Genomic DNA, 19,086 nt, shown 5'->3' on the forward strand with positions numbered 1-19,086 from the left:
CGGAAAGCTCTGTATATCAAAGGAAGCTATCAACAACAAAAAGCAGCCTACTGTATGGGAGAATGTATTTGTAAATGGTATATCTTATAAAGGAATAATATCCAAAATATATAAAGAACTCATATGACTCAACACCAAAAACAACCCAGTAAAAAAAAGGGCATTAAAAATAAAAAAGATATTAAAAATTTTAATAAAAAAATAGACATTTTCCCAAATAAGTATGGGTGGCCAACAGGCATGTGAAAAGATGCTCCATATCACTAATCATCAGAGAAATTAAATAAAACAATGAGATATCATCTTCTACCAATCAGAATGGCCACTATCCATAAAAGAAGAAGTAACAAGTACTGGCAAGGATGTGGAGAAAAGGGAACCCTTCTACATTGTTGGTGAGAATGTAAATTGGTCCAGCCATACTGGAAAGCAGTATGGAGGTTCTTCAAACAAGTACAAATGGAAATACCATATGACCCAGTAATTCCACTTCTGGGTATATACCCAAAGAGAACAAAATCACCGATTCAAAAAATACACACACTCCTATATTTATTGCTGCATTATTTATGATAGCCAAGGTTCCAAAGCAATCAAAGTGTCCATCAATAGAGGATGGTACATATATACATATATACAGGGGACATGTATACAATGGAATATTATTCAGCCATAAAAAAGAATGAAATCTTGTTGTTTGCAAGAATATGGATGAACTTAGAGGGTATTCTGTTAAATGAAATAAGTTAGGCAGAGAAAGACAAATACCGTGTAATTTCACTTACATGTGGAATCTAGAAAAGTAAAACAAAATAAATGAACAAAACAAACTCACATACACTGAGTAGTGACTTGTGGTTACCACTGGGAGGGGTGGGGGTAGTTGGGTGAAATAGATGAAGGGGATAAAGAGGCATAAGATCTCAATCATAATATAAATTAGTCATGAGGATAAAGTACAGCATAAAGAAAGAATATAGTCAATGTTTCTGTAACATCATTCTGTGTATACTTGAAACCATTATTGTGTATCAGTTGTGCTTCAATAAAATAATAAAACTAAACAAAAATTTATTTACAACAAAAGCAATAATAGAATCATTGTGTCTAGCATGACACATGTGTAGTAGCATATTTTGTGTTACAAATAAATTTTTCCAAAAAAAAGTGGCATTATTTTATACATTTTTGCAAATCTCTTTAATCTCTGGCTTAGTGAAAGACAGCTGGATTCTCTTAACCTGCTTCTGAGTTCAATTGGTCATGATATGTATATAGCAATATCTATATTATATGAAATATATGTTAAGTATACACATATATGTACATATATATATATTTTGTATATGTGTGGTGCTCTTTTAGGAAATGAAGAAAATCTGGGCTTATATAGATATGTAATTGGAAAAGAAGTATTTGAGTAAAAATTTTCTGATAATTGTGGATAATTGTTCTTTGATTTGTGATGGAGGAATAAAGTGTGTTCAGTATTTGGAAAGAAACAGTTAATGTGATTAATGCAAGAGTAATAGTTAAGAATGAGAAGTAAACATTTTTGAATGATAATTTACTTTGTAAATAAAGCCATATTGTTTGAAATTCAAGTTGAAATGTATATTCTTTGTAATTATACTAAAACGTGAAGTGGTAGTTTCTTAAATGTTAGTTGTAATATGGAGTCTGAAACCATACTTAGTGAAGTTTTTGTTGTTAAATTAAAAGTCATTTGTTTTGTTTCATTCTGAATGATTCTTTTACCCATATATGATTTTGTAGCATCAAACTTTGGTCATTTGGAAAATACTGATTCTGTGAGTTAAGCAGATCTTCTGTTGTTATCACACAGTATTAAAAATTATGTTTATTTGTCTCACCATTGATTTTTCAGAAAATTCTTTAATTATTGGGAAGCTCTCAAGGTCATGATGGCACATCTGTTTTTCGAAATTATAATTTTTGCTCCGAAGTTCAAATTTTGTTACTGGCAACATATCTCATCAGTTTTTTCCTTGTTGTCATTGGCAACAAATCTGTCAATTATTTCCCTGAAATGGTAGACTGGCTTTGTTTATTTCCAAAAAAAATGTATGCCAGAACAGTCCAGTCTGAACAATCATTGCTTGTCAGTTGTTTTTTAAAGTACTCTGAAAAAATGGCTAGCTCAGCTTGCAATTTAAACAATCATACAAGTGTTAACGCCTCACCCCAAGGTAACCATCACATTTCACTGTAGTGCTGAAATGTTATATGTGCACACAGAATATTAATAAGATATATACTCTTGGGTGAAACTGGCATTTTTAACTCAGTGCATGGTGGTGAAGAATAGTGACTACTATACAATTTGGCCTTGATTTGTGGTGATTTGCCGTGGTGCCAGCTTTTGGACCGTCAGTGCAAATGTCAATACAGTGTCAACCAGTCTTACTATTTTTATGAAAATAGTGTCTGACCTTGCAGATTTTCTGAAAGGGTCTCAGGTATTCTCAGAATTTTATGGAGTAAATTGAGGACTGCTGGCCAGTAATAATAGTCTTGTCATGCCAGAAAGCTATGAGCTGTCAAGACTATGAGCTTATCAAAAGGACTCAGGAGGCAACTTGAAGAAGTCCCCATTGATCAAAGTTGGATAAATTTGGGCATTAATAACTGCAGTGAATAAAAGATATCAAATGTGTTTAAATCTTGAGTTCATATGGACATATGAAACCAAAATACTTCATTGGTTACCTGAGGAGGATTTTAGGAAATGAAGGCATTCTTCTGAAAACGGGTAAAGATTGACAAATTAAAAACCCAGCATTTATTTTGCTTTTATTTGATGAATTGTACTTCTGGATAATTAAATAAGGAGTTTTCTTTTTATGCACTTATCCTAGTTAACATATGATGAAGGAATGGAATGTTAGAGTATCACTGTTTCTCAACCCTTAATGGAATAATGGATCTAGGCAATAGTGACCAATGACTGCTTATATTATAAAGTAAGTAATCAGATACTATTTGTCTTTTATGGAAGATTACAGTACCAGTTATAAATAACTTATGTCACCAAGTTAAGCCTTAATCAGTTTAGGCCTTTAAATTCAGCTACCAGTTTATAGAAAATGAAGAGGATAGGCAAAACATACACCATTGATACCATGGACATAAATTGGCAAAATCTAGAATGCAGGAAACATAGGATAAATAACCAAGCTTCTTCAGCAAAAAAATTGTGAGAAAAAAAAGTGACAAAAAACCTGTAGATTAAAAGACAAATAGAATATGTAGACCTCATTTGGTTTCTGATTTGTACAAGCTGTTATTGAAAATGAGAGAGAATGAATTTGGGAAATTTAAATTCAGACTAGATTTTGATATTAAAAGGTTATTGTCATTGTTTTCTGGTGTAGTAGTGGTACTGTAGTTATTTCAGAGTTCTTATATTTTAGGAAATAGGTAATACCAAAGTATTTACAGAAGAAGTGATCTCTGAGATTTGTTTTGAAGTTAACCAGTGAGATGTGTGTGCTTGTAGGTTGGTGTGTGTTGAAATAAGACTGTGACTTGTGATCATTGTTGAAGTTGGGTGGTGGGTGTGTGATGGTTCATTATACTATTTTTTTCTTCTTTTGTTCATATTTGGAATTTTCTATTATGTTAATGTTTTTGCTCATTCATATTTATGATAACAGTTTTAAGGAATCATTCCTTCCTCCTGAAACATTGGAAGAAAAAGAAAATATATAAAAACTTAAATACTAGCTTATTTTTATCTCTACAGAATTTTATTTAAAGAATTATGAAATAGTCCTGAATACCAAAACAGAGAATAAAATAATGAATGCCTGTGTGTTGGTCACCCAAGAAATAAAAAATTACAAATACAATGTGTATTGTTGCCGAATACATTTTTCTTCTTTATCCCTGAGGTAATTACTCTTCTGAATTTGATGTTCATCATTTCCAGGCATCTCTTCATATATATAAAGTACATTTCTTTATGTGTGTGTGTGTGTGTGTGTGTGTGTGTGTGTGTGTATACTACTCTAAAGAATATATTGAATTTGTATATTTTAAAACTATGTTAGTGATATAGTACATATTAAAGTGGGTTTTTTTATTTGGAAATTTATACATATTGACATATATTTTCGTTAGTATGCTGGCTATCTGAAAGATTTGGAAACAGTGCATTATTTTATTTTAAATGGTATATTAGGTACATTTTCGAATAGTTTGCTCAAGATTTTTTTTTCACCCTCCAGATAACCTTTTCAGGTGAAGTATCTCCAGATTTAAAGCATTGAGCACAGTAGTTAATCTGAAAAAAAAAATGTTTTCCATATGTTTCCAGATTTGTTTATTCTGTAACATAGCTATGTGTTGCCTGTTCTGTGCCAGCTGATGTTTGAAATACTGGCAATATAGGGTAAGACATGCAGAGTCCCTACCTTCATGGAATGTCCATCTTTCAAATAGTGATAAATTCTGTGGGTACATTTTAATATTTTAAATATTTATTACAGATCCTATATCACATGGAGGCCATGTGACATAGGGTCTGTTAGGCTGTGATAGGAAATAAGATTTTACGTAAAGTCTAAATAAAGGGAGGTCATTGAAGGGTTGTTAGCTGTATAACTTGATTAGATTTGTGGTTATACAGATACACACATGATAAAATGTCATCAAATTATACATCTGACTAATGTCTATTTTCTGGTTTTGCTGTTGTCCTAGAATTATGTAAAATGTAACCATTGGGGAAACTAGATGAAATGTACAAGGGCCACTCTACATTTTTGCAACTTCCAATGAATGTTTATTATTTCAAAATATTTTTAAAAATCACCGTGAAAATGGATTATTGGGCAGCAAGAATGAAAGCTGACTAGGTAGGAGGCGTTAATCTCCAAGTAAGGTGTTGATTGTTTGGCTCTGGGCGGTAATAATAGTGGATGGATTTGATATGTTTTAGAGATGGAGGTGATTTTTTGGGGTGTGTGGAAAAGGGACTCTAGATTTTTGTCTTGAGCAAGTGTGATTGTTCTATGTGAGTTTGGTAAGGTTAAGATTGGAAGAGAGGAAACAAGGTTAAGGTTGGGAGGAGGAAAGAAGTTGTTTGGTGTTGGGCTTTTTGGGTTGGGTGAGCTCTCAGAGGCTGAGGCCAGAACGTAGGGGCCAGGCAGTAGTTGAGTATTACAGCTGTGGGACTAGATGAGCTCACTCAGGGCAGAGAGTGGAAGGTGAGAAGAGAAGAGGGCTGAGGGTGGAGCTGTGGGGGCTTCAGTGTCCAGAGTTGTGTCAGAGGAGGGGCCAATGGTGGGGATCTAGAAGAAGTGAGAGGAAGAAAATTAGGAGAGCTTGGAATTATTAAAGCTCCCAAATGGAAGTTTTTGAAGAAAGAGGAGCTGTCTGCTGCTGAGACAGTGAGCATGACGAGGAAGAAGTATGAGTTTTGGGAAACCTCACAGTGCAGAAGTCAAGTTAGCAGTCTGAAAAAGTGAGCAGTATGTGAGGAAATGGAGTGAGCAAGTACAGACATCTCATTCAAGGAGTAGTAGAGCAATGGGAAGATGGTAGTGGGAACTCCCATGTTTGTGTGCCAGTGGGTATGATCCAGGGGACAGCGAGAGAGAGGAATCAGAGAAAGATTAATCTCTTTGAAGAAAGCAAATACTTTGAGAATGCAGGAAGGCCTGGGGTCGAGTATACCATGGAGGGATTATTCTGTGAGTCTCAACGTACTAGTCAAAGAGAGCCTTTTAAAAGCTAGTCAGAGCACATCACTCTTCTGTTAAAAAAATTCCCATTCCATTTAGTGTAAAAGTCAGTGTCCGTACAGTGGTCTTATAAGGCTCTAAATGATTATGCTCTGTCCCATCTGACTCTCTACTGTGACCTCATCTCTTTCTGTTATTCTTTAAGTCTGCTCCACTTGTACCAGCCACCTCACTTTTAATTGAATGCAGCAGGCATGCTCCTGCTTTGGGGTCTCTTCCTGGACAGCTCTTTCTGCAGACATCTGCAAGGCTCACTTTTACATCTTCCAAGCCTTTCCCTAAATGGCACCTTCTCAGTGAGGTTTTCCCTGCCCATTCTGTCTAAAATTGCACCCTGCACTTTCTATTCTCCCTAACCTGCCTTTCTCCATAGCACTTCCCACCACTTTAATACTGTATAATTATTTAAGTAATTTGTCACCATAGAATGTTCATTTTGTGGGGTCAGGAATCTTTGTTTTGTTTACTGTGGGCAATACCTAGCACAGTACCAAACAGTACCAGGTGTGCAGATGCATAATGAATGGAAACAAGGAAGTAAATATGGGTGGAGAACCAGATAGGTTTAAGGATCTGGTAGTGAGAAGATGAGCATGTTGTTTGATTTTACAACAGTTACAAAGCAGGGCACTAACTGAGATTGGTGAGGGGTGGAAGGGGTGGTTAGAGGAGAGTATAGAACATGTGTGGAGAATGGAAAAGTGAACTTTCAGGGTCTCATGTAAGATTGCTGGACAGGGTTGAAAGCACCTTTGTGGTTTTCTGAAATAGAATATGTTTCTTTCTTAAGTCAATAGAATTTTAGCAATGTTAAGCTATAAAACAGAGTAAAGATATGTGACATATATAAATGCTTAATGCTTGTAGAAGGATATTGTTTTTTTAAACCGTGACCTTGATGTAGAATATACTCTAATTTAAAGTAACATTCTTTTTAGTCTTACCAATAATTCTCGGGTTGTGGGACTGCTGGCTCAACTGGAGAAGATCAATGCTGAATCTACAGAATCAGATACTGCCAGATATGTTACATCAAAAATTCTTCATCTGGCTCAAAGTCAAGGTAAGTGTTAATTTCTTGGTTTTGGACTGCTTTTCTTATTGTTTAAAAGTAGACGCTGAGATTGTTTAAACTTTCGATAGATGATTTTCTGTGAAAATTGTACTTTCTCAAGTATATTTAAAAACTAGAAAACTGATTAACTGTGGAAGAAATTGATCTTCAAAGCATTGTTTCTAAAAACAATTATTTTACTTATATATGGTTGCTCCCCACCCCCATTTTTAAACAACACCTAATATTTAGTGCTACTTGTTCTGAAATGTTGACCAAAAGATGTCAGGTAGCATAGAACATTGGTTATTAGTATTATCCCCACTTTGAAATGCAAGCTCTGTCATTCAATGGTTTGGTGATCTTAGGGAAGTTTTGAATCTTTAGGACTTGGCTACACCATCTCTGAAATGTGATTGTCATGAGATCTAAATGAGAAACATGTAAAAAGAATGTTAAAAATGTTCATTAAATGGTATCTGTAATTAGGCACTATTTCTCTATTTTGTGAAGATAGTTCTACTGAGTTGGTTTCAGAACCCTGACAGAGGACATGAGAAGAAAAGTACTGACTTTGTGTTTGGGAGCATAAATGTGAAAAATCCCAATAAAACATTAGTGAATTAAATTTAATTATACATTAAAAATGAGTATCACTGCTAATATAAAATGGTTTAATGTCAGGAAATACATCATTATAACATTATTTGAACAGGTCAAATAAATACGTGATTATCTCAATAGATGCTAAAAAAGGAATTTAAGATTCTAAAATGTGTGCTAAAAAGAACCCTGATTTTTCTTTTTTAAAGTAAGAGTAAACTAGCAGCTACCTTAATATTTAACAGTGACATATTAAAGGCATTCCATTAAAATTAAGATCCAGATATTTCCTAATATTTTGATTTATTTAATTTTTAATTATTTCATTATACTGGAGTTTCGGGTCATTGAAGTAAGATGTTTAATAGGCACTGTATTCAGTAGGCTCAGTATCTATTAACCCTTCTTTGTAGTCATAGACTCTTAATTTATTTTGATAACTTCCTCCTGGGCAACACATTTGTTTAGAGGGGTAGTTGGCAGACCTGAAAACCTATGAGAGGTTTCTAGTGGATTGCATTTGTTTCTAGCAAAATCTAAAATACCTGCACCTTTTAATTCAGAAAGTCACTGTACTGGTTGTTAGCCATTGGAGATACTGTGCTTTTCAACTAAGGTAGATGTACAAGGATATTTGTTATTTGTATTAGTGCAAAGTTAAATGTTCCAAGTATGATTCACTCTATTGCCATGTGAAATATTTCTTCAGAGCAAAAACAAAAACCCCAAAGCAACAGGAATAAAAGAAGACCTCTAGGTGAGAAATAAAGTTTTCTAAACTTCTAGGTGACACTTGTGTGCACTGCTGCCACTATTGTGACACTTCTCGTCACAGTCTGGATGCCCCTTCCCAGCATCACCTCTGAAAATGCCTCCACCCATCCTGCTACCAGAGTGCCCTCTCCCCACTCTGCCCTCCACCGCTGGGGACCCAGCCCTGAGCACTGTCCCCTGGCGTTTTGTCATACAGTGACTCTGTTTGTAGTATCTTGGTTTAGCCGGTCAACACAGTATGAACTAGTAGTGAAAGATTGTTCCATCATCATTTATAGGATAATTCAGTTGGAGGAGAAAGATGAGGAACGTATAGTTCAAGGAAGAAGAAATGCAAATAACCAGTAGACGCATGAAAAGGTTCTTGACCTTTTTAAAAGTCAGGGATTGCTAATGGAAACAACAAAGATACTTCTCACTAGTTAGATTGGCAGAATTTAGGGAATGACAATGTCCATTACTGTTGAGGATATGGAAAATGGGGGTGTTCTCATTGTTGTTGTTGGTGCAGTAATTATTACAAACTTTGGAGAAAAGAATCTGCCAATGTTTATTAAAGTTTAAAGTATACCTGCTTTTTGACTTAGTAGTTCCACTTTCAGAAATGTATTTGAAATAAAAGTTCTGGTATGGAAAAGATTTTATCTAATCTGAGTGCTTCTAAGTTAATGTACTTATTCATATGATTGTATTTACATTTGCCATTTTGCTTCATTTTCTTTTTGGTTCATGTCTTTTACATTCCTCTTCTCATTCTTCATTGTCTTCTTTTATGTTATCTGTTGATTTTTTAACTTTTAAAACTTTTAGTTATTTTCTTTAGAGATTATAATATGCATCTTATTACAGTAAACTTCACATTAATACTAACAACTCTGGTAAAATAATTGAATTTTTTCCCGATACATCTCCATTTCTTTTTCTTTATTTTCACATTATATTTATACATGTTAGAAACCTGACAATACAACTTTATAATTATTGCTTATAGTTTTATGCCTTGTAAAGATGTTAGAAAAAGTGAAAAATTTAGTACAAAGTTTTGAGTGAAGAGCAGGATTAAGAGAAAAAAGCTTAGTAATTTGAAGTAATGGAAGTGGAGTGAAATTTTCTTGAGGTAAGGAGGGAGAAAGCTGAGATTTTTGTTTTGGGAACTGTCTATTTTATATACAGCTATAAAGGTCCTGTAAAAATGATAAAATGCAGTCATATTTGTGACCTTTTTTTGCCCTTTTGATGACTTTACCCTTTTTCATTATGGAATGTTCTTTTTTATTAATTTTCTTTGCCTTGATGTTTATTTTGTCTGCTATTAGTATAGCCCCTCCACCTTTCTCCTTTCTTTTGTTTATTGTTTGCATAATATAGCTCTTTCAATTCTTTTCCTTTCAACAACCTATTTATATCTTTGAATCTAGAGTGTATCTTCTGTAGATGGTGGTTTGACATTCTGCCTTTTAATTTGAGCATTTAGTCTGTTAACATTTAACGTAATGTTGATTGGACTTAGGTCTACAGTGATTTCTTTTTGTTTGTCTCTGCTGTTTTTATTCCTTGTTTCTGTCCTGCAGTCTTGGATTATTTGAACATTTTTTAGAATTTCATTTTAATTTACTATAGACTTTTAAGTTAACACCTCTTTGTATTTTTAAAGAAGTCATTCTTGTGGAGATAGCAATGTGTCATTAACTTTTCACACTTCACTTAGAATTAATATTGTAACCTTATGTGAAATTTAGAAACCTTGGATCCTTATAGATCCATTTATATTTTCCATTCTTTATAGTCATATTTATAATATCTCTGGACATTATAAACTTTGCAAGACAGTTTTTTCTTTAGACAGCCATGTGTATTTTAAAGACATTAAAAAGAAAAAAGTTTTTATATTTATCCATGTATTTATCATTTCTTAAGTTCTTCATTCTTTTCTAAAGAAGTGAGTTTAATCTGGTATCATTTTCCTTTAGTGTAAGGAATTTTCTTTGGCATTTCTAGTAGTGCAGATTTGCTGTGGAAGAATTTTTTTTCCTTTTATCTGAAAATGGATGTATTTCATCTAATTCATGAAAGATATTCTTACTGGATATAGAATTCCAAATTGACAGTTTTTATTTTTCAGCACTATAAACACACTTAAAATGTGCTTTCACTGTTTTATGACATCCATAATTTCAAATGAGATCTGTTTTTGACTCTTTGTTTTCAAAGAAAAGTTATGTCATTTTTCTTTTATTGATTTCAGGATTTCCTTTAGTTTTAGTTTTCAGAAGTTTGACTGGCTGTAGTTTTCTTAGTACTTACACTGCTTGGAATTTGCTGAGCTTCTTGAATCTGTAAATTTATATCTTTAACCATATTTAGGAAATTTTTGGCTGTTCAAATTTTTTTAATCCCAATTCCCTTTTATCCTGGGACCATAATTGCACATATGTTAGACTTTGTGAGATTGTTTCAGAGGTACTTGAAGCTCATATTTTCTAATTCTCTGTTATTCACATTGGAAAGTTCATACCTCTTTCCTGTACATTCTGCCATTAGATAATTATTTTAGATATTGTATTTTTCTCTTATAAAATGTGCATTTGGTTCTTTTGTGAGCTTATTTTCCTTAACACCATTGATTACAGTTATAATACCTACTTTAAAAGTCTTGTCTGTTAAGAATAAAATTTGGAGTATTGAAGTTGTTGAAGAAACATGGAGCAGTATAAGAACTGGGATGACTGTTTTCAAAAAAGCCAAAGCAGGAAGCAGTAGTCAGCAATGTTAAGGAACAGAGAGGTTAGTAAAATAAAGATCTTTTTAATAATTAACAAATTATTGACCACAACATGAGCACTTTCAAATGGTGGGATTAGAAAGAAGATTAAATATATAGTAGTGTGAGTGCAAATGAAATAACAGAAAGTGTAGACTGTTTATTTGCTTAAGTACCTCCACTGAGAAAGAAAGAAAGGAGAAATAGAGGGGGTGGCAAGATAAAATTTAGTTTCAGTATGTGGAAAAATAAAAAAACAGTATATTGGTAGAGGTTGAAGCTGTAAGATCATGAGTAGGTAGAAAGGATGGGATTCAGAACATAGTGGAAGGGGCACTTCCTTCTGAACTGGAGAAAGGAATTCAAGAGTGTCAAGGATTTGTTAGATGAGCATATGGAGTTTGGTCATTATTTTGTAGGATTTCATCTGTGGTAACTGATAACTGTCTCAATTCATTGAGGGAAATGTAGGTGTGAGATTTGGGAGCAGAGGTCTAGAGGTTGAGAGGAGGGACTGAGGACTGGTACTACAAATTTGGAATAACTGTGGACTGTGGTGGGGCAGATAGTAATGTCTATGAATTAAGTGAAAGGAGCAGTTTTGTGTTTCCAAATAAGGTTGGATAGGGTGAATTTTTTGGTATTGTCTTAAACTAGGAGAAGAAATTCTTGTGGCATTATTTTTATTGTGGTGGAGGAGAGAATGCACATTTTAGCAGTCACTTCTGTATGAGGGTTTGTGGTGGAGAGTTTAAGAGTGGGGCTTGGAATCCAAGCTAGTTACGGAGGGGACTGATTAAAAAAATTTTTTTATTAAGGTATTATTGATATACACTTATGAATGTTTCACATGAAAAATAATGTGGTTACTACATTCACCCATATTATCAAGTCCCCACCCATACCCCATTGCAGTCACTGTCCATCAGTGTAGTAAGATGCCACAGATGCATTATTTGCCTTCTTTGTGCTACACTGTTTTCCCTGTGACCCCCCCACCACACCATGTATACTAAACATAATACCCCTCAATCTCCTTCTCCCTCCCTCCCTACCCACCCTCCCACACTCCTCCCCTTTGGTAACTACTAGTCCCTTCTTGGAGTCTGTGAGTCTGCTGCTGTTTTGTTCCTTCAGTTTTGCTTCATTGTTATACTCCACAAATGAGGGAAATCATTTGGCATTTGTCATTCTCTGCCTGGCTTATTTCACTGAGCATAATATCCTCCAGTTCCATCCATGTTGTCGCAAATGGTAGGATTTGTTTCTTTCTTATGGCTGAATAGTATTCCATTGTGTGTATGTCCTACATCTTCTTTATGAATTCATCTACTGATGGATGGTTAGATTGCTTCCATATCTTGGCTATTGTAAATAGTGCTGTGATAAACATAGGGGTGCAGATATCTTTTTGAATCTGAGAAGTTGTATTCTTTGGGTAAATTCCTAGGAGTGGGATTCCCAGGTCAAATGGTATTTCTATTTTTAGTTTTTTGAGGAACCTCCATATTACTTTCACAACGGTTGAACTAGCTTACATTCTGACCAGCAGTGTAGGAGGGTTCGGTGGGGATGGATTTTTATGGGAAAACAGCATTGCTGTTGCTAAATCTGAAGTTTCAGTGAAAGTGATGGTGAGGTTTATATAATCTTTAGAAAGGAAAAAGGAGTAAGAATGTTAGGCAGCGGTCTGAAAGTGGGAGATTGGAGGTTAAGATATCAAGGGTAGAGCAGTTTTAAGGTTTGAGAATTGGGAGGGTTGATAAATTGGAGAACAGGGAGAAGTATTTTGTTGTTACAAGGTCAAGAAACTATAGAATAGGTATTTGAGTGAATCATCCACAAGCTCATGACAGAATCTGGAGTGGAGTAGGAAACTGTAGCACCTAGTTTTCATTTAGTGTTGAGGAGTAAACTAGATGATGGTGGTTGTTCTAACAAGGGGAGTTAGAGGCTGCATTGTACTATCTTAAAAGAAGAGTCTTTTTGTGGTTTGTTCCTTGAAAGTGAAAGTGTAATTGTTAGTAGTGGGTATCTCAATCTTCTGAATGTTCTGTGTGATGTTAATATTGATAAATGATTTGCCTTCAGTATTAAATCATTCTTCTTATTTTAAATATTAAATCAAGGGTGCATTATGGATATTTGGTTATTTTACAACTTAATACTTTTTGGTGGGCCAGGGACATGAAGAAGGATAGATTGGGCTGGCAGAGGACTCGTACACTTTTTACAAAGGAGGAATTTGGTTTTAAAAACACTAATGAGTTTTTACTCTGTAGTACATTTGTCTCTCTCTTTAATAACTCCTAATGTAGAATAACTTATTTTTCAGATATTTTAGTTTCAACTAATTCTGAGATTTTGTGACTTTTACATCTCATACTTCATGTTCTTCTGAAATTGTACATATATAATTTGTATGCATCAAAACTATACTACATAGAACTTTCTGTTTATTCACAATGGAAATTGAACAGGATTTGTTTTGGGCAGAAGTTCTAAAGGCCTGGCCTGACCTTTCCACCTCTTTTCAGGGCCTCAGTGCTTATTGTTCTGTTCTTAAACTTCCTTGATTATCCCCACATGGAACAAATTTGGTACTACTGGTCTCTTGAACTTCATATGTGCTGTGTTGAAAGTGGATTGTTTGTGCTCTGTTTTTAAAATCTCAAAATGTTAAATGATTGGCATTTTCATCCTGTATTAAAAGAATTTCTGGTACTAATGTTCATGTGTGAAAGAGTTGGAGAGGGTCATAGAGTCTTGTGCAACAGTCCCGCTAAAAGAGTGACTCCTGTGAAGGTCAGTGAAAGACTGTAAACTGGGTACAGTAACACCTGGGTCACCTGGTCTCTCTTGCTTGCTGGATGACTGTGCTGATTCTTTCTCCTTTCTGAATTTAAATATCTTGATCTGTGAAAAGAGTATATTTTCCCCCCAGAGGGTTAAATTAAGTCATAAGTGAAGTAATGTAGGTAAAATACATGGAATAGTAAATATTAGATCCTTTCCTAAATGTTGACCTATGATCTACCTTTATTCTCTTGTTAATCAAGGGAAAAGAATTGTGGAAAAGCTCTAGAAACCTTTAAGTAGTAGGATAATTTTTATTGTTTTTTTTTCTGTCTTAGTGAGATGAAAAGTATCATTCAGGTGATCTGCTCTCCAGACTCTTGCATAAGTAGCACTTCCTTAGTTTTGTTTATATTTGTGTGATTCAGCATCTTAAGTAGTATTAAGTCAACTAGAACATTTGAAAATGGTACTAGATTTCCATTTTCACCAATTTTGAGTCATAAAGATAATAAAAGGCCTGCCATCACCACCCCTATATCACCTCCAGTTCTGGTACCTGAACTGTTAACTGATTTTAAGATTTTTACAGGGACTAACAGGGATTCACCTAGTCCATGATAGGAGCTGTGGCAAAATGTAAGGAAGGGCTTTTATACTGAAATCTGGGAGTCCCCACAGAGTAGAATTAGCAACATTAGAGGGAGGAACATCTAAGTACCAATTTAGAATGTTTATGGATCAGTTGGACACTTGTTGATGCTACATTAGCTATATAATAAAACTATATGTGATATATTTTCTTTCATGTTTTAGAAGAAACCTTTTTCTGTTTTTCAGAAAAAACAAGGAGAGAAATGACAGCTAAAGGTTCTACAGGAATGGAAGTTCTGCTGTCAACATTAGAGGTAAATCACTTGAAGGCTTTAGTTTTTTAAAAGAAAAAATACACAGTATAAAATTTTTATCCTAGAGGAAAAGCCAATGGATGAAAGTTTATGTTTTAAATTATCATTTGAATGGTGGTATAAACATTCTAATAAATATTAGGTAAACCTCTATGTGATTATAATGATATCCATAGTTTAAATCTTAACATGCCATTCCAGTTAGTAATAGAAAATAAATCATTAACTGGAAGTAAATCTTTAGATTAAAATAAATATTGATATTGGAAATTCTCATTTATTGTATTATATTAGCTGATATATTTTCATGATTTAGTTTACTACATATATTGGTTGAATAACTGTATTGATAATAATTAAATTTCTATGCCATTGTAAAAGTTTTGGGTAGATCAGTAGGCTATAGTTAGAATCAGTATTTTATATTTAATTTAGTGCAGTGTTAAGAACAAGGAGTACAATGTACACCTTAAATTTACACATTGTTATATGTAAAATTATATCTCAATAGAGCTGGAAAAAAAGAACAGGGAGAGAGTTTATGTTATTGATAGGAATTACTTTATATCTAAAATGACCTAAATTGATATGTTAAAGTAATCTCAGTAAAAATACCAGGACTTGTTTCTAAAGTCCAATGGGAAAATAACAAGCAAGAATAAATGGATATTTCTAATAAAGAAGAAAAATCAGATCAGAAAGGATTAGTCCCCCAAATATCAAAGAACATTATAAAATTCAAATAGTTTAGAAATTGTACATGAGAAGATAGACATCAATGTTACAGAATAGAAAGTCCCCAAATAAATTAAGATGCATATGAGAATGTAGTACCACTTAATAAAGGTAACATTTCAGATCAGTGAAAAGCAGCATGACTTATTAAGTGGAATTGGGACAAATCAGTAGCCATCCAGAAAAGCATAGTGTTGGATCCTTACTTCCTACAATAAAGTAAATTCCATAGCAAGCAAAGATTTAAGCATGGAAAATAAAATCATAATGCTAGATGAAGTAATGGGAGAAATTTTTAAATACCCTTATAACAGAGAAAGCTTTTCTAAGTATGAAAAACCCCAGGAACTATAAAAGGAAAGATTGATAAATTCAACTACATAAACCAAAAATGCATGGGGAAAAACACCATAGACAAATAGAGGAAAAATATTTCAACTCGTACATTTGTATATATTAATATATTCTATATATATATCATGTATATATAGTGTGTATATATATATATATTCTACAAAGAACAATCTATTTTTTCTAAGGAATATTTTATTTTTTCTAAGGAAAAAAACCAGTAACCCAATGGAAAAATGTATAAAAGTTAAGAACAGATAGTTCTCAGAAAAAAAAAGAAACAAATGGCACTTGAAATTGAACATTTTTTTTTCCTGCTTGCTCTTGTCATAATTTGTTGAGGTCAACTGAGGTGGGAGTTGGTGTATTACATATGGGAGATTTTCTGGGTGAGGCCTAGAGATAATAATGCAATGCCATTCAGGTTCCAATGGGCTGAGCTCAGTCACATGGCTAAACCTAACTACAAAAAGGCTGGAAAATATAATTTGATTGTGTATCCAGGAAGAAGATAAAATCATTTTGCTGAACACATAGTATTGCTGCTGTGATCTACGTTTCTCTTTAACAAATGTCTGTCCCTCTCATTCTTCTAAATCCTTTCCAGTAGTCAGTGATTCAGTTATTACCACCAAAACTAAGACAAGGAAGGGTTTCTGGTTAATGCATAATCCTTATCTGGTCTGGATGTGGCTTTTTGGTTTCACCAATTTATGACCTAATATGGTGAAGCAGAGACAGCACTCATTCCCTTTTGGAAAGGGAAAGAATAAGTCCTTTGCCAGTCACCAATACACAGCAATTCTGAAATTCCTTTGTATAAAATTGTAAAACTCTTCTACCCTGGGGCTGAGGCAGTGCCTTGAATAGGCCATGATTGTGCTCTCTTTGTGATTTTCTTCATTCAAGCATCACTTTTAATAAGAGAAATATAACCAAAGGTACATTATTGAAACATTTTTCTTATTAGATTGTTCACTCTTTGAGAAGTACTCTTCTACATCTTGATGAGAGTATAAATTACATCCATGAAGAGCAATTAATAATAGCCATAAAAATAAATGCCCATATTCTTTGATCCAGAAATTCCAGGAATTTATTTCACATATAGATGTACTTGACCCCATGTAACTTAAATGTACTTAGTTTTTTCCTGCAATATTGTAATAGCTAAAGATTAAAAAAATTAACCATCCCATTGGTAGGTGACTGGTTACATAAACAGCAGCTTTGCCATATAATGGAACATACCTTGTAGCCCTTAAAAAGAATGGAGAAACTTTTATTGATAACTCAAAATGACAATGTACAAAATCAGATCTATAAGGCAATATCATTTAGGGAAATAAATCTGTATTTACAAATATATTTACATGGGTTTCTTTTATTTGCACAGATTATCTTTAGATACATAAGAAACTGGTATCAAAGTTGCCTTCTAAGAGGGGAGCTTAAGTGACTGGGTAGTTACATATACATTGTAGTGCCTTTACATCTTAATTCATTTATTTGGATTTGGTTGAAGGTGAGGATGAATTCAAATGACAAATTAATTCCTCTTGTAATAATGTTGATGCTAAGAGAATAGTAGCTCAATATGATTTGCAGAAATCCTTAGGGGCAAGGAGAAGAGACTGAAATGATAAGTGAGATTAGTGGAAACTTGAATACATTTGTTCTTAGAGAAATTGGTAAAGTCATCTGTAAAATATAGATAGTGCCCAACAGGAACAGAAAAAATTTCAGAATCACAGATTTGTAATGGTTTAAGCATATTAAGATGCATGTGGGAATTTGCATAACTAACAATAGCTAATAAATAAACTTTATTTCAGAACACAAAAGATCTTCAGACTACACTTAATATCTTAAGCATTCTTGTTGAGCTGGTGTCAGCCGGTAAGTTTGTTTTCCTTTTCTGATTGGTTTGTAAATAGTGAGCAACAGTGTATCATGTATACTTTATTTGGACTTTTCTGATACTTATATTGAGGCTGTTCTGGGTATTGGAATTTTGGAAACTGCAATGTCATATGCTTTGTCTTGCTTTGTTTTTAGTATCATCCAGTATCTTTCAAACTACCACTGAAGCTCACGTGTTTCAGAGATGTGAACATACATAGAATTGACATCACTTGTATTTACTTTCTGCTGTTTTCCAACTAAAATACTAAATGAAAGAAAACATAATTTCATTTTGACGGTGTGTGTTTTATTGCAGACATCATCACTTTAAATATTTCTTGAAAGCTATCAAGTTGTGATATCTAATATGTTATGGCAGGTGTATTGTTTAGACACATTTTTTTTTAAATTTATAGGTGGAGGTAGAAGAGCAAGTTTCTTAGTCGCCAAGGGTGGTTCACAAATACTATTACAGTTACTTATGAATGCTAGCAAAGAATCTCCCCCAAATGAGGAATTAATGGTGCAGATTCATTCTATTCTTGCAAAGATTGGACCTAAAGGTAAGGGTTTTAGTTGTATGATTATCAAATTGGACCTGTCTTTGTTACATTGATTCTGTGTGCCTTGAAACTGGTAAATTAAAAAAATCTAAAATGCTATTGCTTTTTCTTGGTCTTTGTCATGGCATGCTTTTTTTTTTGTAATTTTTAAATTTTATTATTTTTATTTTGATATTGTTAATGTACAAGTACTTGAACAACATTATGGTTACTAGACTCCGCCTATTATCAAGTCCCCCCCACATACCCCATTACAGTCACTGCCCATCAGTGTAGTAAGATGCTATAGAATCATTACTTGTCTTCTCTGTAATACTGCATGGCATGCTTTTTATAGTCAACTAGTGACCTGCAAGAATCAAGGATCTTAAATTCATGAGGAGTTAACAGTATATATGGTGGAAAAAGGAAGAAAATATGTCAAAATCACAAGTGTGTCTTGGTGTGTGTGTGTGTGTGCCCATGTGTATATTTGTGTAAATAATGTGGACACTGTTGAACTAGAAGGAGGAAGTGTGGATGGGAATGCTTAGAGGAGCATGGGGGTAAAATGTGTTTGCTTTTCTTTAATAGTCATATTTGCACTGCACAAAAAACTTTCATTCTTGTTAAGAACAAAAGATATAAAAAATTGTTAAGACCAATTATAATAACAGTAAGGCATACAAAATATTAATCCAAATTGAGAAAACACAGAATGCAAAATAAAGGAGGAAGTTGACTTAGGTTAAGTTAACAGAGGAAGGCATCCTTTGAGTAGGACCCAAGTTCAGTTTTTAGTTGTCTACTTGCACAAAGATTAGAACAGTACTCTGCTCTTAGAATAGTGATTTTAAGAGTTCTGCCTTTGCTTTGTGGCATACATATG

The 19,086-nt window shown here is 33.7% G+C and overlaps 1 protein-coding gene across 1 annotated transcript in view; it reads left to right on the top strand.

Annotated features, from left to right (window-relative positions):
- AGTPBP1 (ATP/GTP binding carboxypeptidase 1) overlaps nt 1-19,086 on the top strand; it is a 204,774-nt gene that overhangs the window by 51,828 nt on the left and 133,860 nt on the right. Inside the window, exons 3-6 of the mRNA XM_036924836.2 lie at nt 6,707-6,831; nt 14,597-14,664; nt 17,586-17,649; nt 18,072-18,218. Of these exons, the coding sequence (XP_036780731.2) occupies nt 6,707-6,831; nt 14,597-14,664; nt 17,586-17,649; nt 18,072-18,218 (404 nt within the window). The remainder of the gene's footprint in view (nt 1-6,706; nt 6,832-14,596; nt 14,665-17,585; nt 17,650-18,071; nt 18,219-19,086) is intronic.

This window comes from Manis pentadactyla, chromosome 3 (assembly GCF_030020395.1).
Source record: "Manis pentadactyla isolate mManPen7 chromosome 3, mManPen7.hap1, whole genome shotgun sequence".
Classification (NCBI taxonomy): Eukaryota; Metazoa; Chordata; class Mammalia; order Pholidota; family Manidae; genus Manis; species Manis pentadactyla.